The sequence below is a fragment of the Lolium rigidum genome, chromosome 4 (genome assembly GCF_022539505.1).
Source record: "Lolium rigidum isolate FL_2022 chromosome 4, APGP_CSIRO_Lrig_0.1, whole genome shotgun sequence".
Taxonomy (NCBI): domain Eukaryota; kingdom Viridiplantae; phylum Streptophyta; class Magnoliopsida; order Poales; family Poaceae; genus Lolium; species Lolium rigidum.
This window is the reverse complement of record NC_061511.1, coordinates 10,933,907-10,959,009: the sequence shown is the minus strand read 5'-3', so window position 1 is coordinate 10,959,009 and position 25,103 is coordinate 10,933,907. Positions and strand designations below refer to the sequence as shown.

General features: G+C 44.2%; 2 protein-coding genes across 2 annotated transcripts; both read right to left on the bottom strand.

Annotated features, from left to right (window-relative positions):
• Positions 1-4,758: 4,758 nt before the first annotated feature.
• Positions 4,759-9,355, bottom strand: LOC124707973 (GDSL esterase/lipase At1g09390-like). Its single transcript, XM_047239664.1, has 5 exons — positions 8,892-9,355; positions 6,113-6,298; positions 5,861-6,015; positions 5,494-5,764; positions 4,759-5,291 (listed from the first exon to the last, which is right to left on the bottom strand). The coding sequence occupies exons 1-5, from the start codon at positions 9,337-9,339 to the stop codon at positions 5,041-5,043; spliced, it is 1,311 nt and encodes a 436-aa protein (XP_047095620.1). The 5' UTR covers positions 9,340-9,355; the 3' UTR covers positions 4,759-5,040.
• Positions 9,356-16,728: 7,373 nt separating this feature from the next.
• Positions 16,729-20,335, bottom strand: LOC124650514 (YTH domain-containing protein ECT2-like). Its single transcript, XM_047190024.1, has 6 exons — positions 20,233-20,335; positions 20,072-20,145; positions 19,517-19,987; positions 18,450-19,124; positions 18,145-18,357; positions 16,729-17,809 (listed from the first exon to the last, which is right to left on the bottom strand). The coding sequence occupies exons 1-6, from the start codon at positions 20,324-20,326 to the stop codon at positions 17,066-17,068; spliced, it is 2,271 nt and encodes a 756-aa protein (XP_047045980.1). The 5' UTR covers positions 20,327-20,335; the 3' UTR covers positions 16,729-17,065.
• Between the last annotated feature and the right edge of the window lie 4,768 nt (positions 20,336-25,103).

The following is a 25,103-nucleotide window of genomic DNA, read 5'->3' as shown; positions in this document are numbered from 1 at the left end:
GCAACGTCGCCGAGCACAATCTAAGCTCCAACCCAACCCAGCCCTCAGATCTAATGGGTGAGAATGATGGAAGAGGAATTAGGGTTTCGAATGGCACTCACCACGTCCACCGTAGAACGAAAGCGCCGCCGTCCTCGGAGCAAGCTCCGCCGCTGTCGATAAGCATGGTGAGCTCCGCCGCCGCCGAAAGAAAATGTCCGCGCGCGCTCAGTCGGAAGGGTGCGGTTGGGCCAGTTGGTTTGACTCAGGGCCACCACTAACTTAACCAAACCCTTAACTAACCTAACGGTCTCCTTAACGGTCGTTTTATGTCACAGCTGGCCTTGAGCTATTTCCTACCTAAACAACGTCGCATGCTAGCTATTTTCACGAACAACGTCGCTTCTCATCCAATTCCATGGAAAAACATCGCATAGGAGCTATTGGCCCGAAAAAAATTGGGTGGCAGCACTGTCGCGCGGGGGAGGGGCGAAATCGTTATTTAATTGCCTAAAGATAATTATTTACATATAAGGCAATAAAAAACTAATACAACAGCACCGGTGATGATGGCGCCACCGCCTACTACTGCTCCTCGTCCTGGGTAAGGTTGGCCACCGTCGGCAGATTCCACGGGCCCCTACTGCCAAGCAGGGTACACCAGGATGTCGGAGGCGTGTGCTACTACCATGTTGGTGGCCCTACTGCTGCCACGCCAGGGGTTGCTACTACAGTGGCGGCGGGACCATCTTTTCATGCCACTACGCTTGCGGCGGCGCGTGAGGAGGGAGAGGTGGAGGCGGCAGTGACTCCTCCTGGTGCTCCGCCACGAGCGAGCTAAGCCGGAGCACGTCCTCCACACTCGACTCCCAGCTCCAACGTGCGTCCTCCTCCACCTTCGACACCCGGAGGGCCTTGGCGGTGGTTGCGTCCTCGTCGTAGCCCTCAGGGACGAGATCCTCCATCTTGACCTCCGGGTAGACCGGAGGCGCGCCGTCATCGTTGGTGATGACGGAGAGGTCGTCGTAGTCCTCGCCGGGTTGGAAATCCTGGACCCCCGTCATCGCGCGGCGAGCCTCATGCTCCCACGCGAAGAACATGCGCCAAAAAATCATGCCGGTGATAGGGCGCGATCCTGGCGAAGCACCGACAGAAGGAGCTGGAGCCGGCGCACCTCCACCTTGAAGGTCGGCCCATTGACGAGCGGCGATCGCACCGGCACCCTAGCCCGGTTCAGCCGCCAGGCAACGATGCGCCGTTGTAGCGGATCACGTCAACCTACCGCCACGTGTCGTGGTTTTGATCGCGGTTGATGCTACGGGTAGCACATGAGAGGTGTAGAGCAAGGCGACGTAGGAAATCCGGGAGCGAGATTGGCACACAATGTACCCAGGTTCACATCTCATCGGTGAAGGATCGCTACGTCCTGCTAGAAATCACTATGATTATAGATTGGTTTACATGATAGCCGCTGGAGGCGGAGGGAAGATTGTATGTCTACTAAGAGATGGCCTCAAGAGGCACCCCTCGTGGCTTTATATATGGAGCCGTCTAGGGTTTACAAGGATAAACTCGGAAGTAGTTCTAAGCTAAAAGGTCGGATGGGCCCTATACTACTCTCCGGGCTTCAGTCGTCGCCGGCTGGGTTCTTCCGGGGCTCCCTTCGTCTTGGCGATTGAGCTTGGTGATGGCCCCCCTAGGGTGTATCAACATCAGTAGTCCCCGAGTGCGTCACGGACTCGGCAGTGGCTTCAGACTGGCAGTCGGCATAGGCGATTCCAGGAAGGAGTCTGGCGAGTCGGTGACGAAAACCTGAAACAAAGAAGTAACAATGAAGAAGTCGGTTGTGGCGATGGTGTTGATGAAGCCGCCCGCTGCAGTGAATCCGCGAGCTTGGCGAATCTCCCGATCGAGGCGAGTTCGCGATGGGCGAGTCCACGACAGGCGAGTCCCCGAGCATAGTGAGTCTGCGATGCCTAAGTTCACGAGGATGAGTCCCCAAGTGTGGCGAGTTTTGGAGGATGGCGCCCTGCCCTCCCCCGAAGCCCCTCAGGACTCTCACCACGTTTCAGTCGGTGTCCATAAGTCGCAAGTCACGCCCTCCGTGGCTCCGTCTGTTGGCCCAGACCCGGCAGTACTCTCGCCGCTCTGATACCAATTGTTAACCCAGACCCGGCAGTACTCTCGCTGCTCTGATACCAATTGTTGGACCAGACACGGCAATACTTTCGCCGTTCTGATACCTAACACAGCCCTGCCGTCGAGTGCTTTCCGAGGACTGACGATGAAGTGATTTCCGATAAGACGTCACTCACGTACCAATCACCAATCCGCCTAGACGTGCACGTATAGCAAATCAGCTAAGCTGTTGCAAGCAGCAACACAACGCACGCATACAAATATTGATTGGATTGACAAAGGCTCGTGTCGAGCCTTCTCTTTGATTCAACTCACGGTGGTTTACACGTTCAGGTTACAAGCATATAAATAGCACATCTAGCTAGCTAAACCAAACCTAGTCGGTGACTAACTCTAGTACTACTCGGTTATTATATCATGTATACTTTGAACCGTGCAACACACGTAGTGTTCCTACCCAGAACGTGTACGTATACATACTCGTATACGGAGACGTACGACGTCGTGCCGGACTCGGAGTGCTTATTCCTAACACCTTCTGGTTCTTCTTCCAGGAACGAGCCGCCCTCGACGAGGAGAGGGCCGTGCCGGGACATGTGCGCGGAGGCGAAGACGGGGCTGGAGATGAGGTGGCGCCACCCCTTGGACACGCATCAGAACCGGCAGGCAGACTTCACCGGGGTCCTGGAGAGGATCTCGAAGACGGCGTGGTAGGGTAAAGAGACAGTACCCATGTCGACCGCCATGGTAAGCTGCGATCTCTGCCTCATGAAACGCCTCAGCTTGTATTGATCGGCTGTAGACGGATCGGATGCAACCTGTACTGTACACGGACTCTTTTTCATCCATGCCTTAGACTTGCCTAGCTTGGGGCCTCACATATAATAATACGTACTACATCTGAATCCTGTATCCAAACCCAACCCAACCCAATCCAACAATGCAGACGGACGAGGAGACTGAACAATCGACGATCATGGCCGAGGTGCAGGAAGAGGTGAGGACGATGAACGCACAAGAAAGGAGAAGCGCGGAGGGGGACTGGTGCTACAACAAGGACAACTCTGACCCAAAGGCCGTCCACGCCGGTCTCTATTTCACCTGCAAACCTTGGAAAAACGATGACATCAGTAAGCACCCACCTAACGCCATCTACTGTACTTTTTTCTACTCAACCTAAATAACTAACTAAATGTACATGTACGCCCGTCGATGCAGCGCGTACCCCTCACGGCGCCTTCATCTGTGGTAGCGATAGCTTACAAATATGTTCGATCAAAGTTGCATCAATAAGAGGAGGTTTACGGTGGCCGCTACAGGTCTTTGGTATGGTCACCGTGCGCGATGTTTTTGAACTAAATCGCAATCGTAACATTGTCTTCGCTCGTGCAAGGAGTAATTGCCAAACAATTGCAGAGGAGGTAATTAATTATCTGCATCAGCTTCAATCCTACTATCGCATTCCCTATTATTCATAGTCAGCGCCCGTACCGATCAAAACATTTATCATATGTTTACTTAATGAATCGTTGCATGCAGCATCCGTATCTAGAGCTCACTGGTCCTTCTCGTGCTGTTTTGATATGTTTCGATCCTGGAAACATCGAGATCGTGCTTAAAGCTAAGGGTGCAACCGAGTCCGAGGATCGAGATCTGAGTTTTCTAGTCTTGCCGTTGAGCACTCGCGTATATTATCCTTATGATGAAGATTATACTAGCAAACACAGCACGCTGAAGTTAACATTTCATCACGTTAGCAAAGCAGTGCAGGCAACAATTAGCGTGCGACTCATTGGTGGGTCATCATGGCCAGATGGTTTCCAAGGTGTTCTTACCGCTAGTATCATTCGTGACGTGGAAGTTCATTTGCTTGCTTTTGGAGATGATAAGTTGCCTCTCGTTGCTGATGATGGCACGATAAAGCTTTCAAGGCGTGTCGTCTCCGTTCGGCGCTGTGATGGAGAGCTCAAAGTTTCTATCCTGGTGGCACACTATGACAAAGATGAACAGGTTGCTATAAGAGATGATATAGTTTTCACACCAAAAGGTTATGGTACAAGTTGTGGTGTGCTTAATGTTGGTGCTCGTAAGATGCAAGTCACCGTTTCTTGGTGTGCTTAATGTTAGTCTTATTGTAACCAAGTGCTGATTAAGTAAAAAAGAATACACTAACTGCTGATGGTTGGTTGAATGGAATATGTGTTGTTGGCTGGATGGAATATGTTTGCAGCTATTTCCTTGATCTGTGTCCCGTTTGCACTTTTTTTTAAAATCAAAGTGAGGTACATATCAGAAGGAACCAAAGCGAGAATGTTCTTTCATCTTTGCCTGGAAAGTGGAAAGGGAAAAGGGTAGCCATGGTCCAGACTGCCTGCTCCATGTAGGCCTAAAACTTTGGAAGCATTTTCGTTTAATGCTAGTCTAAGGTAATGCATTGCTTATCCCCATGATTTCTCCAGGAATGCTGCGGTGGAACTAAGGCATACCCCTTACAAGACCAGTTTGGATAATCTAGCAGTTGCATCATTAATTTTTTTTCTAAGGTAAATGAAGTTATGGATGTCATAACGTTGAGCTTTTGTCCCACAAAGTGATAAGATCATGTCCATTTTTGTAAGGAATTTCTTTTCGAGAAGAAAAAAACAGTCTAAATATCCATCTATATTTATTGATCAAAATTCAGAGGTAAAACATCGTACAGATAACCTGCATGCGTTAACTTAACCCCTAGGATATACACATACAACGCAATTGTACAAAAAAAAGTATAAAATAGCATCCCATTTTCCCAATCACCGTGATTATAAGGACCTCAAATGAACTCCATTGGGGTCAGTTTTTGTTAGTACCTCGAGCTTCATCATTTCTGTGGCAAGGTAACTGGATTCACTGGATTGACTTAATGGATGCATCGTCAATTCATCATGAATCAGTAGATTTTGCAGGCTTGATCAAGCTGGTAAGCTTCATCCTAGGAATGGAGTATTCACCACTGATGGCCATGGAGGCCACCAAGCTGTTTGCAGCGTCGGTGAAGTGGACCCCATCCCAGCTGATTAACTTGTCATCAGGCTTGCACGTGTCCTTATCAACGCCCATGCAGCTTCTCTTGGGGTCGTAGTTGTAAGGGGGGCCTCCATGGCCGCAACATGTCATCAATGGCTTCTCAATCCCTGAATTATAACAAGAACCAAAAAAGTTTAATCATACTAGTTTCGCTAACGAACAACGGTCACCGCAATCCAATGCCCTGGACTTTCAGAATCACAAAATTGCACATTTTTTCGGGGTAGAGGTTCATACCGACAAACAACAGTTACTGAACCATGATCTATTTTCAGTTATCGGCAAAGGGGAATCGACACAGTAACTTACCATGTTTTGTGTGGTTAGCGACGAGATCATACTTGATTGCGAACATATCCACGAAGACAACGGACGATTTCTTAAGTTGCCAGCGCAAGTCATCGCAGGCTTCACTCAGCAACTCATTGAACTTCTTGGCGGCATTGTTGAACTTTGTGAGGCATCCATGCTCATCGAGGCCACCATCGTTGTCCCTCGGGATCGCAAGTTTCGCTGGCAGGCATCCCAGCGCACCTGTCCCATGTACCCAGAACTTCCTCGCACCGTTCTTATGCAAAGTCTGCATTTGTTGCAAGGATTGAACAACTTAATGGTCGTTTCACAGAGTAGTCAGTGTTCCAGAATTTATGAAAACCTGTATCTGAACCATATGTACCTGGATGGCTCTCCTGATTTCAGCAACAAAGTGGGGAAGTTTTGCAAGCACTTGATCATAGGGTAAGTACATGATGCTAGTGATATCGTTCTGCCCAATGTCCAGCGTGAAGAGAGCTTTGTGAAAATCTTTCGGGTCGACCGGCGCAGACTCACCTGAATGACATTCACCAGAACAAATAATCAACATGTGCGTCAGTTCATAGAGCCTCAAAGAAATCAGGAACTTTGGTCAGATCGAGGGCCAGCAAACCTCTTGTGATGGAATCATTGCATCTCTCCCTGTAGAAGATGAACTGATCGACCTGCACGTCAAGCGAAAACGGCGTGTCGCCAGGAGTCGCGGTCGCTCCGGCGATGGCGAAGTTGACACCGTTGCTGTAGTCGGAACCCAGCGGCTTCATGTAGGGGCTCAGGTGATGCGTGTTCAGCGTCTCACCTGAACACGAAAAAATGGCACATCCAACCATTAGTTACACTGTCATAGTGAGACAATCAGACAGTAATTCTTCAGGCATGCAAAGTTGCATTCTACTAATGTCTCAGAACTTTCAGCCAGTTCGATCGTATGCTAGAATAAACAAATAGTAAAGTAGAAAAAAATAAAAGGTAATCAGTACATCTATGGTTTGCAGTAGCTGTATCAGGTTCTGAAGAGGCCACAAAGACATTGTTGACTTGTGTAGTAGAGAACGAGGAGTAGTAAACTGCAAGGCATTTTATTGCCTTGAGTGATACACGCTTATGTATAATAATAGCTCCTCTCAGTTGTGCCGTGTTTTCGGCATTTTAGAGGCGGGCTATCATTTTCAGAGCAGCAGGTTGAATCCAAGTGATTCTTTAGGAAGACGCAACACAGGGTTTTCAGTCCAAGTAGTGCTTGTTTACCTTGAAGCAGGCGAAGTTGAAAAGATGTGAAATAAGGAGTGGAGAAAGGAGAGAATGTGCATTTGTGATAGACCGCTAGTGCTAATGAATACTAATGTACCCAATAACGTATGTGAGATCCTTGTCTGCGTGGATTTTGATAGTAGTTAGGCAGTGCGTGAAGAGAATGTTAGAAAGAAGAGAAGAAAGAGGCTACGGAACAGCAATGGCGATAGGACCAGGAGAATCCATTCTGGTCGAAATTATTCGTGTGGCTTCATCCATTAGTATCATTTTGGTAGGTAAGATTGAATGGCGCGACGTGCCTGGAACTGGAAAGGAAGTAAAGAGAGAGAGCTCTTGTTCAGGCAAACTCCCAACTGCACTTGTGTGAAAATTGCTCCGGTGACTTGATCCCCGCTGCCAGCGATCTCTTCATGTTCCGTGCGTGGGGCTCCGCTCCGATGGACCGGGACAATTCCCCTCGAAGTTCGACTCGATTTCACTTGTCCGTGGGTTGGGCGGCCCAGAAGAATCCGAGGGGGAGATGCCGGGAAGCTCCCATGTGCAGCGCCGGACCATCCCAAAAGGGATGGCAGAAAGATGGGCAAAGAGAGGGTAGGGGAGGTAGCCGCCGAGCTAGCCCCCATGTGATATTCTACCTTTGGTGCTGTGAATAAAGAAATTGAACAATGGTGGGTGCGCGAAGAGTCGCAGCTTCCGTCCATTGCTACGCGTCGCCAACCTGAACCTGACGAGAAACCACGAGTCTACAGGCCCAAAAGTGAGTCGCCAACTTGCCGTCGGCCACCCACTCCTCAGTCCTCTCCTCTCCTCCTCGTTCAGGTCCTAGCTCATCCATCACCCATCGTAGAACTGTCTGTATGTCTGAATTCTGAAACCTTACCCGCAAAAAAATAAAAAGAACACTGAAACCTTAGCGTCATCCAGACAACATAATAGTCCCAAGGAAACGCGACTCTGCCGTCGCCTTCCGTTTGACATCAAATTCGACCCTTCCTCCTCGTCCAGCGCGATTTCTGAAACCTCGGCGTCATCCTTGTTCTAGCCAGACACTGCGAACAATCCAGACACGGTGGTGGTCGCCCACCCAAAACCTTCCAGCTCAAGCGTGAAATGCTGAATTAGGATGTAATTAGGCCCAGGGTGTGCGCTCAACTTGACGGGAGAAAAATGGGCAGACGAGCTGTCATCGTCGTGCGATCCAGCATCGCATTCGCCACCTAATGCATGGATCAGATGGGTGGATCATGGATACGCTCCCTTTTGCTAATTAAGTATATCAGTGATCCGTCTCTTTCCTCTGATTTCCTTTGCTTTGTTTAAACGAAAGCTGAGTTACCTGTAGCTAGTGCGGCGTTGGTAGCGTTTGGTGATCGGCGGTCGCACGAGCATGCTTAGAAACTCAACATAAGATCCCGTTTCCTACAAGCTTTTTGGCTGGCCGCTAAACTGAACCCACAAAAAAGGAAACATTTTCTGCCAGAGTGGAAAAGAAAAGATGAAATGGGTTTTTGGCGTTACTGTCGTCTTTGGTTGGTGCCCAATTTCAATTTGGGGCTAGATCTACATTTCCCATGGCCACGAGATCGATTTTCATGAAACCAGGACAAGGATGGAGAGACGCCTCTCGCTAATGTTTTGGCGTCAAGTCGGAATGTGCCAGTCCATCCCAACTCGACAGAACCAGAGAAATGTGCTCCACACGAGCATCGATTGATGCACACGCTCGGCTGACCCCTCAACAGAGTGTGTGATTAGATCACACTGTTTGTTTACAGTGTAAGAATTCGAAATAAAACACAATGTTGTTCCAAAAATTCCCCTGTCCCAAATGGATAATCCTGCCTAGTACTGGTTGAAGGATTGCGCGGCATTCTTTAGCAGAGTTACTTAGCCGTAGCATTTGACTAGACATTTACCCAGCGACAGATTTTCAATTCGAATGCTCACTCTCGCCCCCGACCGATTCCCAATGCAACTAAGCATAGATTACGCACTACGACAAGACATTCCACAGATTAATCTACTTGCATTAGTAAATTACTAGTGCCAACGCTTGATGAATTTACCCAATCTCTGCTTAGCTCTACTCTAGGGCCGGTGGAAGGGAAGCGGAGGGGAACGGGGAACGGGGCACTCACAGATGAAGTCGAGCACGACGCGGCCGTCGGAGAGCCTGCCGGTGGGGTGGCCGAAGAAGGCGCGCCCCTCCGGCGGCGCGATGCGGATCCCCATGATGGCCACCGCGCCGCCCGTGTCCGAGTTGGAGTCCCCGAAGTTGAACACCAGCACCTCCGACGCCTTCGCGTCCACCCCCGCCGCCGCCTTCCGCGGCTGCACCGCCGGCCCCTTGCTCTTCCGGTGCTCGCTCACCGCGGGCGCGGTGGCGACGGCGGAGGAGGTGGAGAGGGCCCCGGCGCCGGCGCCGGCGGCCGCGGCGGGCATGTAGCGGAGCGTGGCGAAGATGACGGCCCCGGCCACCGCCCCCAGCACGCAGTAGTACTGGAAGCGCAGCAGGCTCATGTTCTTCATCGCCCCGCCGACGCCCCCGCCGCCATTCCCTCCGCCGCCGTTCAGCGCGCTCGCCATGGCCGGTGGTCACCCGTGCTCTCTCTTGTCTGTCAGTCAGCCCTGTTTCTGTGTGCGTGTTGTTTATATACAGTGTTGGTTACAGAGTTGCTCCTGCTGCACACAGAACAATGCTTTCAAACCAAGAAAAAGCTCGGGATGAAGAAACTGCCGGTGCACAAAACATGTGCAGGGGTTGGTGCGTGACCCTGTTCTTTTATTTGCGTGTGCTTTATTTTGGTACCAACTGGCCAGAGTGTCAGCTAACAGAAGTGGCTAAATTATTGTGTTTCACTGACTTGTTCCTATGATCCAAACGGTTAAAAATGAAGTAACAGCAGCTGAAGCTCAATTCCATGCCATATGATTTGCGCACGAATAATAATTAAAAGGGAGTGTTGTGTCATCTTCGATCCTATAGATTTGGAAAATCATACAAAATTACAACGCGAGTTTGATATCGGTGTGAAAAAAATGTAATTGTAATACGAGGTTTGGGTGGAAGATTTTTTTTTTACATCCAAAATAGAGTGCAGAGGTTCTAAGGGAAAATTTATAAGAATCTCAATCCTATGAATAAAATGACATGCGGAAGAAAGATTCCAAGGATTCAAAACCTCCAATATGAAATTCCTCTGAATCAAAAAGCCCTGGCAAGTCAGAGAATTTTTCTCTGGTAATAAGAGAAAGGTTAATCTCGAATTCTCAATCGGGTTCGAAGGTACCGAAATTGGTGCTGATGCAGTTGAATCAAGTTTCTAACAACTATAGTTTTCCAAGAAAAAATGAGAACCTGGATTTATTAGGAAAAAATAGGTTTTGGTAAAGCTACTTGTATTGTATTTTTCATTTTCCACTTCTCCCCGCAGGATGCAAATGGATATATTTTTCATGAAAAGTTGCAAGGGCAACTTTCATCCCCACACCTACATACCTGAATTTCAGTTCCCTCGATGTGCACTTTTTCACAACTAGATTGGTGAAGTTTGACTAAATATTTAGCAAAAATGTTAACATCTACAATGTTGAATCTATATTCTTATAATCTTCATAAACTATATGTTTATATTATATGCATTTGGTATTATGGTTATTGATATTTTTTCCTATATTTTTTTTTCAAACTTGACGAAGTTTGGTTTTTATTAAACCCAAAACACGAAGTAAATAAAAACGGATGGATTACAGAGTACTCAGTGGGGGATGGGGGGCTCCAACTATCCAATTGCCAAAATGTTTTAAGATTGGTGCATCACATTTAGTGGCGCATTTTCTTTCTATCTACTTGGATGTTATGATATTGTATACACCCTTCGTCCCAAAATATGAGGCGTGTAAGTTTACTCAATAGTCAAACCCTACTAAGATTGAGGGATGAAATATTTACGGGAAAAAGAACATCTACAATATTGAATAAACATATTGAGAAAATATACTTTAGGGTGAACCTCTTTGTTATTGATTTAGTATTCTGAATGTTCATATTTGTTATATAAACTTGGTCAAATTTAGAAGATTTTGAATTTTGACTAAGCTTATATGTCTTACATTTTGGGACAGAGGAAGAGGAAGTACAACACATTCCTAAATCTTGATCATAAAAATGTGAAAAGCTCTTCATTTCAAAACATTAAAAACTATATATGTATTTTTGTTTTATTGCAAAGATATGACATTGTTGTAATATTCCTAATGCATTGTTTAGTCATGAAGAAATACGCCTAAAGGTTTCGAAGGGTATTCCTAAATGTAAAGGAATATAAATATAAGATGGCAACTAATGATGGAAATGGTGAAAATGACATGAAATACTTATTTCTCTTAAAAATATATGCATGCTTTCTTTTTATGTAAGAAAATTCATGTATTTTTTTTTTGTTCATGTATGTGTATCCAAGATATTTCTTGTGAGATCAAATTTCACAAAACCACAACTATTGGGGCTAGGGTATCAGAAAACCAGAGCCTAAGAAAATTTTATCAGAAAACCACAACTTTTGGAGTAAATTTTCAAAAAAAATAGATCTCACAACTTATTAAGTTTGACATTTTTCTTGATCGCCTGGGTTCACAAATCAGGTGCAGTGTGGTAAAGGAAGTGGTTCTTTCTGGTTTTATCCATACCGAACAGGAGCGGAAACATACTTGAACTAAACAAAATATTTTTGTATTTTCTTTGCAAATTTTGACAGAAAATTGTTCAAAAATTCGGTAATCAGAAACATCTCCGCTGCCATTTGGAACCTACCTTGTGGGCCTAGGTTGTCGGAAACAACGTCAAACTTACAAAATCACAAGGTTAGGGTTATCTGAAGCAACGTACCGTAAAAACTATGGTTTTCTAATGAAATTTCGTTCGGTTGTGGTTATGTTAAATCTTTGCCACAGTAGTCGTGATTTTTTCAAATTTTATCCTTTTATAACAGTGAAATTAAGGGAGGGTGAAATGTAACTATATTGTAGTACAACGATTAGACGTTCATAGCGGTCCAATGAGGTCTCGTACGCCCATGTAGGGCAAGGAGTGAAAAGGTTGAACAGCTAGTGAGATGAGGCAGAAAGTTGAAAATGTGAACATCTACAATATTGAATAGACATATTGACAAAATATACTTTAGGGTGAATCAATTATTATTTATTTAGTACTCTGAATGTTCATATTTTTATATAAACTTTTTCAAATTTAGAAGATTCTGAATTTTGACTAAACTTATGTCTTATATTTTGGGATAGAGGAAGTACAAACACATCCCTAAATCTTGATCATAAAAATTTGAAAATGTCTTCATTTCAAAACATTGAAACTATATATGGATTTTTTTATTTTGTTGCAAAGATATGACAACATTGTTTTAATATTCATAATGCTTTGTCTAGGAAATACGCCCAAAGGTTTTGAAGAGTAATCCTAAATGTAGAGGAATATCAATAAGATGACTACTGATGGTGGAAATGGCGAAAATAACATAGAATACTTGTTTCTCTTAAAAATATATGCATGGTTTCTTTTTTATATAAGAAAATTAATGTAATTTTTTGTTCATGTATGTGTATCCAAGATATTTCTTGTGGGAGAAAATTTAACACAACCACATCTATTGGGGCTAGGGTATCAGAAAACCACAGCCGAATGAAATTTTATCAGAAAAAGCATAACTTTTGGGCTAAATTGTTTCAAAAAAAACAAAATCTCACAACTTAGTAAGTTTGACGTTTTTTCTTGATCACCCGAGTTCACAAATCAGGTGCCATGTGGCAAACGAAATGGTTCATTCTGGTTTTATGCATATCGAAGAGGAGCTGAAACATACTTGAACCAAACAAATTGTTTTTATATTTTTTTATAACTTTTGACAAAAAAATGTTCAAAAATTGAAACTTGTGGCCCAGGTAATCAGAAACATCTTCGCTGCCATTTGGCACCTACCTTGTCGGCCTAGGTTTTCGAAAACGGTGTCAAACTTACAAAATCACAAGATCAGGAATATCTGGAAAAAAACTTGCCCTAAAAGCTGAGATTTTCTAATAAAATTTATTTCGGTTATGGTTATGTTAAACCCTTACCATAATAGTTTTGTTTTTGTGAAATTTGCTCCTTTTATAACAGTGAGGTTAAGGCGGGACAAAATGGAGCTATATATTAGTACAACGGTTGGAGTTCGACGTTCATAGCGCTCCGATGCGATCTACTACGCCCATGTAGGGCAAGGAGTGAAAAAGTTGAAGTAGTAGTGAGATGAGGCAGAAAGTTGAATGTGCATTGTGCAAATATATGAGGTCTTCTAATAGTCTAGATAGATCTCTTGTTGCCTCCCTTGCAACACGACATGCTACGTAGTACTCCCGAGTTAGACTAGATAGATTTCTTTCTTGTTGCCTCCAGGTGGAAAGCTCTTTTTACCTCGTTATGGCAAGATTAATAAACACTCCTGCCAACGCTAGTACCATTTCCGTTGGGAAAAAAAAGGTGACGGGTGAATGCTTTATTTAGGCGTTGATTAATCGGTACGAGTGCAACGCGATGACCACGAGTGGAGTTGATTCAGCGGAAAGTAGCTAGGACGCACACAAAGGAACTTTAGTTGTTGTTGGTGTCACTTGTCATTGACGCATGAGCGCAGGTAGGTGTATTGGTGAGGTAGTGGCGGTCAAGGTCGTTCGTGTCTGGTGGAATGTTGGCTTCTCATTCGGCTCCCTCTGCGAAGCCGCTTCCGCACCGGTAGGTCGGTAACGTGCAATCGCCGCAGATCGTCCAGTACCACCGGTGTGACCGGTGTGAGTAGTCGTCAGCAGCAAAAGACAAACAAAATTCTGGCGTTCCACACATGTAGCTGTCGCCTGTCGGTTACTTATCGGTGGGGAGTTTCATCCTATGATAGGAACTGGCGACTTGAAGAACAAGCACAAAATCAAAGCGGATGATCGATCCAGTGCAAATAAAGAAGCACTTCCTGTGTTTCGAATTATAAGATGCTTTACAAATTTTAATGTAGACTGTGTACAAACCGAAATGAGTAAACATGCACGCTACAATGTTGGATTATATATGGGCTGCAGCCTAAATAGACATCCCATCTAGCCTATAAATTCTGAAATCTCAAGATCCATCTTTCATCGCAGCTTAGGAGGTGCGGGAAACAAAATTTAGTTTTACATTACTAGTTGAAAGAGAGAGTCGGAGCAGCCTATAAGGGCCGCTATTTTAGCTCTTGTAAGTAAGTGAAAGAAAAGAGTTCCCCCGCACTCCTCCTCGCATCGCCATGCATGCTCGTCGTGTTCGGTGAATCGAGTTTGAGTTAGAAACCTGTTTTGTAGAAGACTATTTTTTTTTGGTGAAACAACTAAGTTGAGTACATGCCAGCTTGCGTCTGCATGTTCGACGTGTGTCCTTGTATTCCAATGCGTGGCGTTTCGTCGGTGGCTCCACTCCCATGCTATTCCAGGATTCGAGAGATAGAACAGGTCGAGTTCTCCACTCGCTTCTGTCTTTCTCTTGCATCCAGTTCCTTTTGATGCATCGTCCTCAAGTCTTCCTCATCCTAGTGACTGCATGCACAACCATCTAGGAGAGCAGGCCTTTGAAACCCCGTCCTTCGACTACAAGGGGTAACCTTATCAATTCCCATTGATGATGGACTTGCGTTTTCAGGAAAGGAGAGCGCTGGTGAATTCAAAGACCGGTGAGCCAAACTACATAGATGAAGAAAAGTATGATCAAGGGAAAAAATCGCCGAGATTGTATTACGAAACTAGGGTTACAGGGGTGTTGCGGGTTGTGAATCTAAATCCTCATTGTGGCTCCTCCTAGCCCTTATATAGTGGGATAGGTCTCAGAGTCCACCTTTGGGTCGGTTACATTGCCTAGGTGGTTTACCCGATACGGGCCTAGCCTACCTATTATACATAGCTATTGGGCTTCGACCTATTCCTTCTTGGACTCAAAACCAGGGATGGTAACATCAAGTACTCAATATACAATATAGTATACCCATGTCCAGTAGCCCTCGAGACTCTATTCGAGTCCTAGACTCGGGTCGATTCTCAATCTTTCAACATTTTCTTCTTGTTTTGTAGAAGCCTAAATTTTTGCTTGGTGCACCAACTATGTTGAGCACATGTCAGCCTACGTCTGCATGTTCGACGTGTGTCCCTATATTTCAGCGCGTGGGGTTTCCGATCAGTGGCTCCCCTCCCAGGCTATACCATGATTCGAGAGACAAAACAGATCCAAGTTCTCCACTCGCTTCTTTCTCTTGCATCTAGTTTCTTTTGATGTGCCGTCCTCTGCACAACCATCTAGGAGAGTAGGCCATAACCCCATCCTTCGAGATGATGGGCGATAAAGTTTTTAGGGATCGTCTTGGTGTGACTGCTCGCTCTGTCTGTCTGCTTTTTCGTAGTCTTGCTTCATCGACAAATCTAGCGACTTTGACAATTTCATGGGCGACATCAACAACGGCTATGGTGATGTTGCAGTGACCTTCCCAGTCTATGGTTAAGTATGGTAGTGCAGCTATGATGTTGCTTTCAATAATTGAACTCACTCGCAAATTACGTAATAATGTAACATAAAATGCATCTACATACATACTATTTAGGAAAAAAAATCCCTGCAAATAAGTGACTCGAGTTTGTTTAGATTTGCATGTATTAAACATGTTTTAGTCTAGATTCGCATGTATTATGTTTTAGTGTGTACATACGTGCGAATCTAGACAAATCTAGAACACTTAATTCCGGAGGGAAGAAGTGGAACATCTTATAATTCAGAGGATGGAGTATATGTTACAACCCTGAAACATATTTTAAAAAAAAGCATATGTCAGCATGTGCTCGAGTATGAAGCGCTAAGATTCCTCCCTCCCTCGTGCGCGCGCGCAGCACAGAGAGGTTTGATAAACTGAATAACCGACAGGTCCTCAACGAGGCGCACATGAGATTATTTACGTCAAAAAAGGAGGGAGACATGATGAGGCCGGTTACGAGAAAGTCAGTAGGAGTAATATATCACGGAATCATGGCGATGGTGGTAGCAGTTGGTGCCGACGAGCAAAAGCGGATCAGTAGGAAAAGCGTGACAGCCTTGAGCAATTGATGCTACGATGCAATACGGCTCAGTCGCTCGGATCAAGAGAGGCTGATCCAGATCATAACCTGTACAGCAACGTCGCAACTGACATGCCAAACCGTCCCAGCTGTGCTTGCCGAATCATCGATCCTTCTATCCAGTGATCGATCGACGCAGTTTGTTACCACCTAACAATAGTAGTGATCCGTGTGCACAGATGGGAGCCAAGTTTGGTCAGTTAGTACTGCTACCTAAGAGTGGTTAGCGCTTACCAGCAGATGTTTTTTTTTTTTTGAACACGCTTACCAGCAGATGTGGATGGCTTTAAAATAGTATATTGGTAGCTCAATAGTGGTCAGTAAACCCAGCTCTGTCACACATGACGAAGTCAACAGCTTATTACTACTAGTACATACCAACCAGGTAGCCATTGAGCTTGACAAGGTTAAGAACAAGGCTGGATGAGTACAGTATCAAATGCAAATAGATAATCACAACACGGCGGATATACACTAGTGTTGTTTTCTCATTCATGAATGGTGGTTGGACTAAAGTCTAAAGAAGGTGACTCCAGCGTAACAAAAGAGAATGCATGTTTATGTCAGGTGGTTGACACTATCTTACGAGAGCATGCAGACACCTAGGTCTTGTACAAAATGCGCTACCAACCAACCTAATCCAAGATCTCACCGACAGCTAGATCCATGATGATGCACACATAATCTGACAACTTCATTTCGAAAAAAAAAAATCCAACAACTCAATGATTAGGATATTTAAATAACAGATAATGAATCAAGGGAGAAATATTAGATCGCGAAATTTCATGGGAAAAATCTCAGTGAGATGGTAGCAGCATTGTGCCATTTAATAACTTAACAAAAGAGGAAGATCAAGCTCGTGTATCCAAATAATCAAGGGGTTTAAGACATCACAGACAACTTGCATTTCTTTTTCAGAGAACAGATAGATAAATAAGGAACCTGAGGAGTTTCAAGCCTTCCCTTGTTGAGCCTAAAAGCCGATGTAAATTCCTCCCAGGCCACCTATTAAGCCAGAGAACGCTTCCTCACAATGTTGGCAAGAACCTGGCAACTCAAAAGCCAAAAGAGAACCCCTTCCTCCTATCCACAAGCAAGACCTCGATTCTGGTTGATAAGAGAAATGTTTTTGGATCTTTTAACTGGATATCTTCATCGGGACCAGCATCGAGCCAACGCGAAGAAAATCATGAATCGAGCAACCTGACCAGGTTCCACTCATCTGAGAACTGGTTGCTGGGGAGCAGTGCTCCCGAACGATCTTCTTTTCTTCATAAATCGTCTCTGGAATTGCTGACGCACTGTGCACCAAGGCATTCTTGACTTCAGTTGTATACTCTTCAGGTGCCTCTGATGAGACGTTGGCAGCAGCCTCTGAGCGCTCTTCTCCAACTGGGGCGACTTCAGCCTCCTGCCAGGTTAACTTTCCATCATCCAGAGCAGCCAGCATGTTTGAAGCTAGGGGCTGGTATGTTACAGCTTTGACGACATCCTCATGAGCCTGCTTTCCATGCCTGATGCGCTTTTTTCTCTGTGCATACACCTTGGCAGAATCTCTAACAGGGTTCCCAGATTCTTTCCCTGAAATCTGCTGCACATCCAAATTTACATCCTGTAGCTTGCCTGCCAGATCATGCGTCTCCCTGATGATTCTGTTCACCAGTGCTCTGTCAGCTTTGGGCTGCCGAGGAACGTAGGCATGAGCCGCATACAGATTAGGGACAGGTATGAAACGTGGAGCATCACCGCTAAGCTTAGATCTCGTGTAATTTCTGCCTCTTGCTTCTTCCTCCTCATACATCATGAATTGATCAAGCAGACATTCTTTTGCTATGGTAGATTTGAAGATCTTGAGCATACAAGTTCCAGGACCATAGTGTACCTGCAAGTAAAACATAGCGGGAGATCACAGAGTGAGACCAAGGTTAATGGCATTAAAAGATATGTTGTTGTCCAAGCTGTACTACAGCAAAATGCTAACTAAATACAAGAAAAACCCCTTATTTATGATAACTGGATCCAACGAAACAAAGCTGTCCAGTAATATTGATTTAGGATGCTACTTTCATTTTCAGCTTGTTTGTGAAAGCAATGTGCAGGAAATCGCATGCAGACAGTTATATGTTAGAACCAAAAACATGTACAGTGAACAATAATCATGTCTCGTAACAGATGTGTTCCATGTAAAACAAACTAGCAAGGTATGAGAGAACATACCTCTTGTGTATCTCTGCTGAATATGACAGACTTGTGTTCATTGTTGTACAGCAAGATCGGCTGTAAGGTGGTGTTTGGTATATTCTTTATGATGTGCCACTTCACAGGAAAGCTTCCAGTCCACTTATCCTCGCTCCAAAAGTCCATGTTCTTTTGAAAATCCACAGGGCCAACCATCTCAGCAACACCACAGAAATGGGAACTTTGATTGACCTGTTAGACAATGATTTAGGTTCAGAAATTCAAGTTCAAGAGCGGGATATTGACTAGAACAGTCGATACTCCTTAGATTAAGACAAACTCACCGAAAAGAATAGAAAAACTGGACACAAGGCAGAACTAGCTGTTTCTTTTGACGAAAAGGCAGATTGGCTGCTTTTCATTGCAGAACTACTTGTAGTTATCATTTGAGCATCTTTAAATGCTCTATCCAGCTTCCGGTTTCCAAGACGAGAACTCGACCAGACACCATATTTGATGGATTTATGAACATTTGCCTCGCTATAAGACTTGATAACAAAGAATTTTGCATTGGGATACACCAGCTGGAAGTCATCTCCGTTATACTGATCAGTCCTAATGATGATTTCGCCCTGTGGATTGCCAATATGCAGCATTGATGTACAGGATTTGGCAACTATTTCTGATGGCATCGAACCTCTTGGCTTTTTTTCTTGGCCCATCTTCTGCCAATGCGGTGAACTCAACTTTCCAGTGAAACCATTTACATGGCTTCTGGGCTTCAAGCTTGGTTGGAGTTTCTCTGCTATAACCATCTTACGAAGGTCTGATCCAACATTTGAAGCATTATAATTGTATGATGAATTAGTTCTGGGCGTTGAGCTTGATTGGAGTTTCTCAGCTATAACCATCTTACGAAGGTCTGGTCCAACATTTGAGGCATTATAATTGTATGATGAAGTAGCCTGCTGCAACGACTTGACAGAAGGAAATCCCCCTTGTAGAGAGTGTCCTGATGCCTAATCATAACGAGATAGTCAATAACACATGGAATATAACAAGAGTTTATTTTGTATAATTGCAGAAGTGTGGAAGATATGGTAGTGGCATCAGAATGTTTGACAGGGAATGAGTATGAATATATGCGTCCATTGGTAACGGTATTTCTTCTGCACATGCTGTAACAAACGTAATAATTACCAACACTAACTTCAGTTCAGTAACACAGATATATTATATAAACTCTTTCCAAAACTTTATACTAGAAAAGGGCAAAAGAAGCCCACTACCTTGTACAACAGATGGAATGACAGGCATGAGGGCATTAACAGGATCTGGCTACCTAAGTTCAACTGTAGGATAAAACAGAAGAAAAACCCAAGAGTTATAAGTATGAGGACATATGGCATACCTGTGGAGCACGACTAAGTTTAGCAGGCATCATGTTTCGATCTGCTAGATCTTGCTTCCATGGACCTGAACTATGCAGTTGTGCCGTTGGCAGCATAGCATGGCCTTCGATTTTTTTTGGAGCAACGCCAGCTGATTGTAGAGATGGATTCCATGTAATACCCTTTTCTAAGGCAAAAGGAAAACTTGAGCCTTGTCCACTGGGAATGAATAAGCTATCAGAGTATGTGACACTTTTCGACATGCTAGCTAGGCCCCAATGTGGAGCAGATGGAAGAACATCATAGCGGGGTGTAGGAACTGGTTGATGGTATGTGACATCAGCTGGCTTAGCAAGATACTCTTGGGCTCCAGCAAATCTGTGATCAGCTACGGCACAAGTTTCTGGCGGGTAAGGGGCAAGGGGAGAATATGAAAGCCCATAGTGAGGGACAACAAAATACGGGCATGATGTGCTTTCAGCCTGCTGGCCCTGTAAAAGGACAAGTACCTACCTAATCAAACACATCGGCAAACAATGGTAGCAAGAATGAAACATGCATTCTGGAGTACTAACCGAGTAATGTAGACCTTGATCTCCACATCCCCAAAGTGGCTGGTGCTCATACAAGTCAGCAGGCAGATTAATTTCTGCAATGAAGAGAGCAAAAGCCATTAAGTAACAAACTCCACTAGCAAGACATATCACATAGTCAAGAGATGATGAGGCCATGTTACCATCTGGGGCATATGGAGTTGGATAGTAAGTTGCTGTGGCAGGAAAGCAGAACTCCTCTCCAAATATGAGCTCGGGGTTTTCCTCAAAATCCATGGGATGCAGTTACTCTGAAAGAACGACACTGGTGTTCAGAAACTGAAAACATCATGTGACCAGTTTATCACCACAACTGGAAACATGACACATGTACATACAAGGCAACACATGCAAGCAACGACACCAACATTCACGGTCATCTTTAGTAGCACATGTGTCTTTTCAATTTATTAATTGATCTCCTCTCATACTGCTCAAGTCTATATCTACAAAAACATGGAGCCAAGCTAACACAAGCATCGAACCACCTATTATTCAACCAGGCAAATATAAACTTGTTATGACAAAATTGACTGTGAAACAGCAATCCTAATACATCTGTTAAAAGTAGAACAGGGAACTGTTTAGTAACTCCAGAACCTGCTAATGATCCATCATTCCTGCCCAGTGGTAAACAAGCGAAGAACTCCACGCAAAACAAACCTACGGCAGAATTCAATCACCACAACCTCCAACAACAGGATAACAGATATACTGCAAGAATCAATGATGTTTACAGCAAACCCATTTAGTAAGCCATGCAGGTACACAAGAAATTAAGACAACTGTAATCGCCAATCCGCAGCAATGCAAACATGTTTAATCACCAACCTGCGTCTAGCTGTTAACCTGAAGATGCCCACACTAGTAAGGTACCATCATATTTCCACTGTTCGTAGAAAACCAATGGACTGATGGAGCACAACCAATAATCAACCAGCACAGCACACCAAACAATTCAGTTCTGAATTAGTTCTGCCAAAAATCGACATCCCAAGTCGCCTGCCCCTAATAACCCCAACAGAAAACGCTGCGCGCATTGCAAAAGGAGTCCCTTTATCGCAAATGCACCTCCATTTCACATTCACAGCCAACGGGCAAACAAAAACAAACCAAATCACCCGGTGCCAGCGAAGCGACTCACGAAACCCTAGGTCGCTCGACGCCTACCCGCCACAATTTCCCCAGACCCACGGCACACGATCTGACCGCACCACCGCGAAATCGAACCCGCACTGCACCGCCGGAAGCGGGAACCCACAGCACGGCCGCAAGGGAGTAGTACGGCGTACGGACAAGCAGAGCAGAGAAGGGTCTGGGTCGGGCGAGAGAGCGAGAGAGCGAGAGAGCGAGAGAGCGAGCTCGTAGGCACCGAACCCCGTGGAAGATGATCGGAGCACGCCGCTGACGAAGCAAACCCTCGCTGCACTACCCCCGGAGCGGAAACGCCCAACCCAAGTAAACGAGCGTACGGGTTCGCTGAGAGAGCTCACCAGCACTGAAGCGGCGTAGGATCGGTTCCCCGCGGCGGTCACCTGGTAGCCGGCGGCCGAGGCGGAAACCCTAGCGGAGAGAGGGGCGGAGGCGGCGAGGAGGAGCAAAAAGCGGGAAAATAAGCGTGGAGGAGGGCAGTGCAGTGCGGGTTGCGGTCGTGCTGGTGTTCTGCTGCGCGTGTTCACTGACATGTGGGGCTGGCTGGGTTTGCACAGAGAAAGAGAAGGGAACATTGATCTTTCACCCCATTTTTTCTTGGGATCAATGTACCCTCTCCTTTCCAATTCATATTAATTTTACTCAAGATCAAATTTATAAAATTTAACCAAATGTATATAAAATAATATCGATATCTACAACATCAACTTAATGTTATTTTAGAACCATTATAAAATATGTTTATATATTATATGCATTTCAAAATATGAAAGTTAATATTACTTTTATGTATAGTTCTTCGGGCTTTATAAAGTTCCACTTTGATCAAATCCAATATGCAAACTAAATTGGAAAGAAGGGAGTAGCTTTTCATGAGTAAGACATTGATATTTTGCCTCCTTTTTCTAGACGGCCGCTTGGTTTTGCACTGAGCAAGAGAACAGGACATTAGTCACTGGCATGCACAAACAAGCCTATTTAGGAGAATTTAATCTCATTAAGTTATCGTCCTAGTGGCAAGGCAACTTCTTTGGTCAGCTCAATAGACGATTTATGTTCCAATCCTCATTAGATATTTTTTATGTGGTTAATTAGTAGGGATAGTCTAACATATTGGACTCACATCCTGCAGGTCCGTCAACTTTATCAATCAAATTTAGCGGCCAGGTTTGCAAATAAAAATCAAGTAACCTCATAATCACGGTTAAAAGATAATCCAAGATAGCCCACGTTTTTTTTCACTGAGGGGCTGATATCGGGGACCTATCGGCATGTAGCCTACCTTAATGTTAATAAGGCGGCAGAGAACGAATCATGGATAAAATAATTTAAGATAGTCATCGTTTCTTGTAGAGAGGGTCGCGGTGACCTTGGGACTTATCCCTCCGTGTTTACAAGGTAAAATCTGACTGTCTAGTTTGAAAATAAAAGGCAATTAGCCCGCAATCATAGGTAAAAGATAATCTAAGATAGCAATTGTTTCTTGCCTAGAGAGGCGGACCTAGGGGACCCATCAACCTGTAATATTCTTCAACCTTAACGGTAAAATCTATAGGCCTGGTTTAGAAATAAAAGGCAAGCGGTTAGCAATCACGAGTAAAAAAAATCCAAGATAGCAATTGTTTCTTGTACAGAGAGGCGAACCTCGGGTATTCATCAGTCTGCAGCATCACTTAACATTAACAAGGAAAACACTAATGGCCTAGTTTAAAAATAGAAGTCGAGTAGCCTGCAATCATGGGTAAAAAAATGAAGATAGCACAGACTTTTTGTACAAGAAGGCTCACCTCGGGGCCCCATTAGCATGCAGCTTCCCTAACGTTAACAAGATAAAATTTAACGTCAAAGTCGAGTAGCCTGCAATCATGGGTAAAAAATAATGAAGATAGCACATGCTTTTTGTACAAGAAGGCTCACCTCGGGGCCCCATTAGCATGCAGCTTCCCTCACGGTAACAAGGTAAAATTTAACGTCTAGGTTTTAAAATAAAACGCAAGTAGCTAGAAACGGGTAAAAACAATCTAAGATCGGAAACTTTTCTTATATAGAGAGGCTAACATCGGGAACCATTAGTCAGAACCATAAACAAATGCATCGAGCAATGATAACTAGGTCTAAACAGAGAGCGTGACCAAAACAATTCCGCTAGAGATAACCATCGCGGCCCCACAAGATCCAAGACACCATGAGGGTGCCAATCTAAGTTAACTTTGCACACACAATCGGAAAATAGACATCTAGCACACATCGGCAACCATCTACCACAGTTTTGTATCCGTGGTGGTAAAGGGCCTCCAAAACAAAACAAAAAATCGATCTACCATGGAACCGCTCAACCTAAAACGCGGTACATAGGTCATCATCTACCATAATCATCGGGCAAGTCCATCGCTAATAGCGACTTCTTTTTGTAGTGTACACTATATAGACATGTGCTGGCCTTGGGGCCATGGGGGCGAGGATGTATGAATGGAGGTGATGGTGATGTACATTTTGGTTGTAGCTAGGGATTACAACTTTGATGTCATGTATATTTTGACGACGTGGTATATACTAACTTTTAATGTGATTTTGATCGTGCGATGTAAGGATGACACCCATTTTTGTATAGTTGTAGGTTGATAAAAAAGTTATAGGGTGAACTTGTATCCACCTTTAGTAATGATCATGCATGCGCCTCTTAGTGTTTGACCTCCCCTTGCAAAGGAAGAATATATCATTTCTTGAGCAACTCTCTCATATAAGGAAATGGAGCCTCCTCAGCCATCCATGCACTACTCATGCGCGTATGAACAATGCCAGCGCGTCTTGGGTCTTCATTTTTTAATTTATTTTTTGACTGATTTTTTATGGAGTTCTTCCGGTGATTTTATTAATAATTCTTTATAGTAATTTATTAGTCAAAATCCTCAATCTAGGCAAAACAAATTGACAACAATTTTCAGTGAAAATCTACATGTATCAGTAGAAATCCTCAACTTCGGCAAAAATAATTGACATTATTGTTAAATTTGTTAGTGAAATCTTCAGTTTCGGCAGTGATTTCCCAAAGTGAACTTTTTGAGGGCACAAAATTCTTTACGGTAATTATTTAATAGAATTTCTTCACGGCCCACGAGCGTCTACTCTTCAACCTCAGCGGTAAGCTGACTATAGTTATCCAACATCAATTTCTTGATGGTGCATAATTATTTGGTTGTAATTTTCCAACTGTCGAATCATAACCAAATACCCCAACATCCACCCACCTATTTTACCGGAGAAAATATTACTGTGTTCGTCTACAGTACCACGGGAAAAATGTACTCCCTCCGTTTCCAAAATCTAAGACATCTAAGATTAGTCAAAAGTCACCATCAAATATATTTCGACAAGAAAATGTAAACATTTACAATACTAAATTATAGATTCACCATCAAATATATTTCCTATTCAATATTGTAGATATATATACACTTTCTGAAATATTTGGTCAGAAATAGTATGTTTGACTTTTAGCTAATCTTAGGCGTCTTACATATAAGGTTAGGGAGTGTACTTACTACACCGCTCGTCGCCCCTTTTACATGGGGAATTCTACAATGGCTTAAGAAAAACTTACTTGCACCATTACCTACCGCATCTGCGAGCTACAGAAAATACTACCATCTTCATTCGTAGCAACCCTCAAAACAAAAATACTTCACAATCGGCTGCCTTTTTTAGTTTAGTCGTAGAAAATACTACTATCTTCTCTACGGTATGTCCCGAAAAAACTTTCCGTCGCCCATCACATTTTTCAAGTGTGGCGCATTGTACTTGCTTTGAGCACTACAACTATAGTGCAGTGCTACTGGTATATTACCCTTTTTTTCTATCGCCT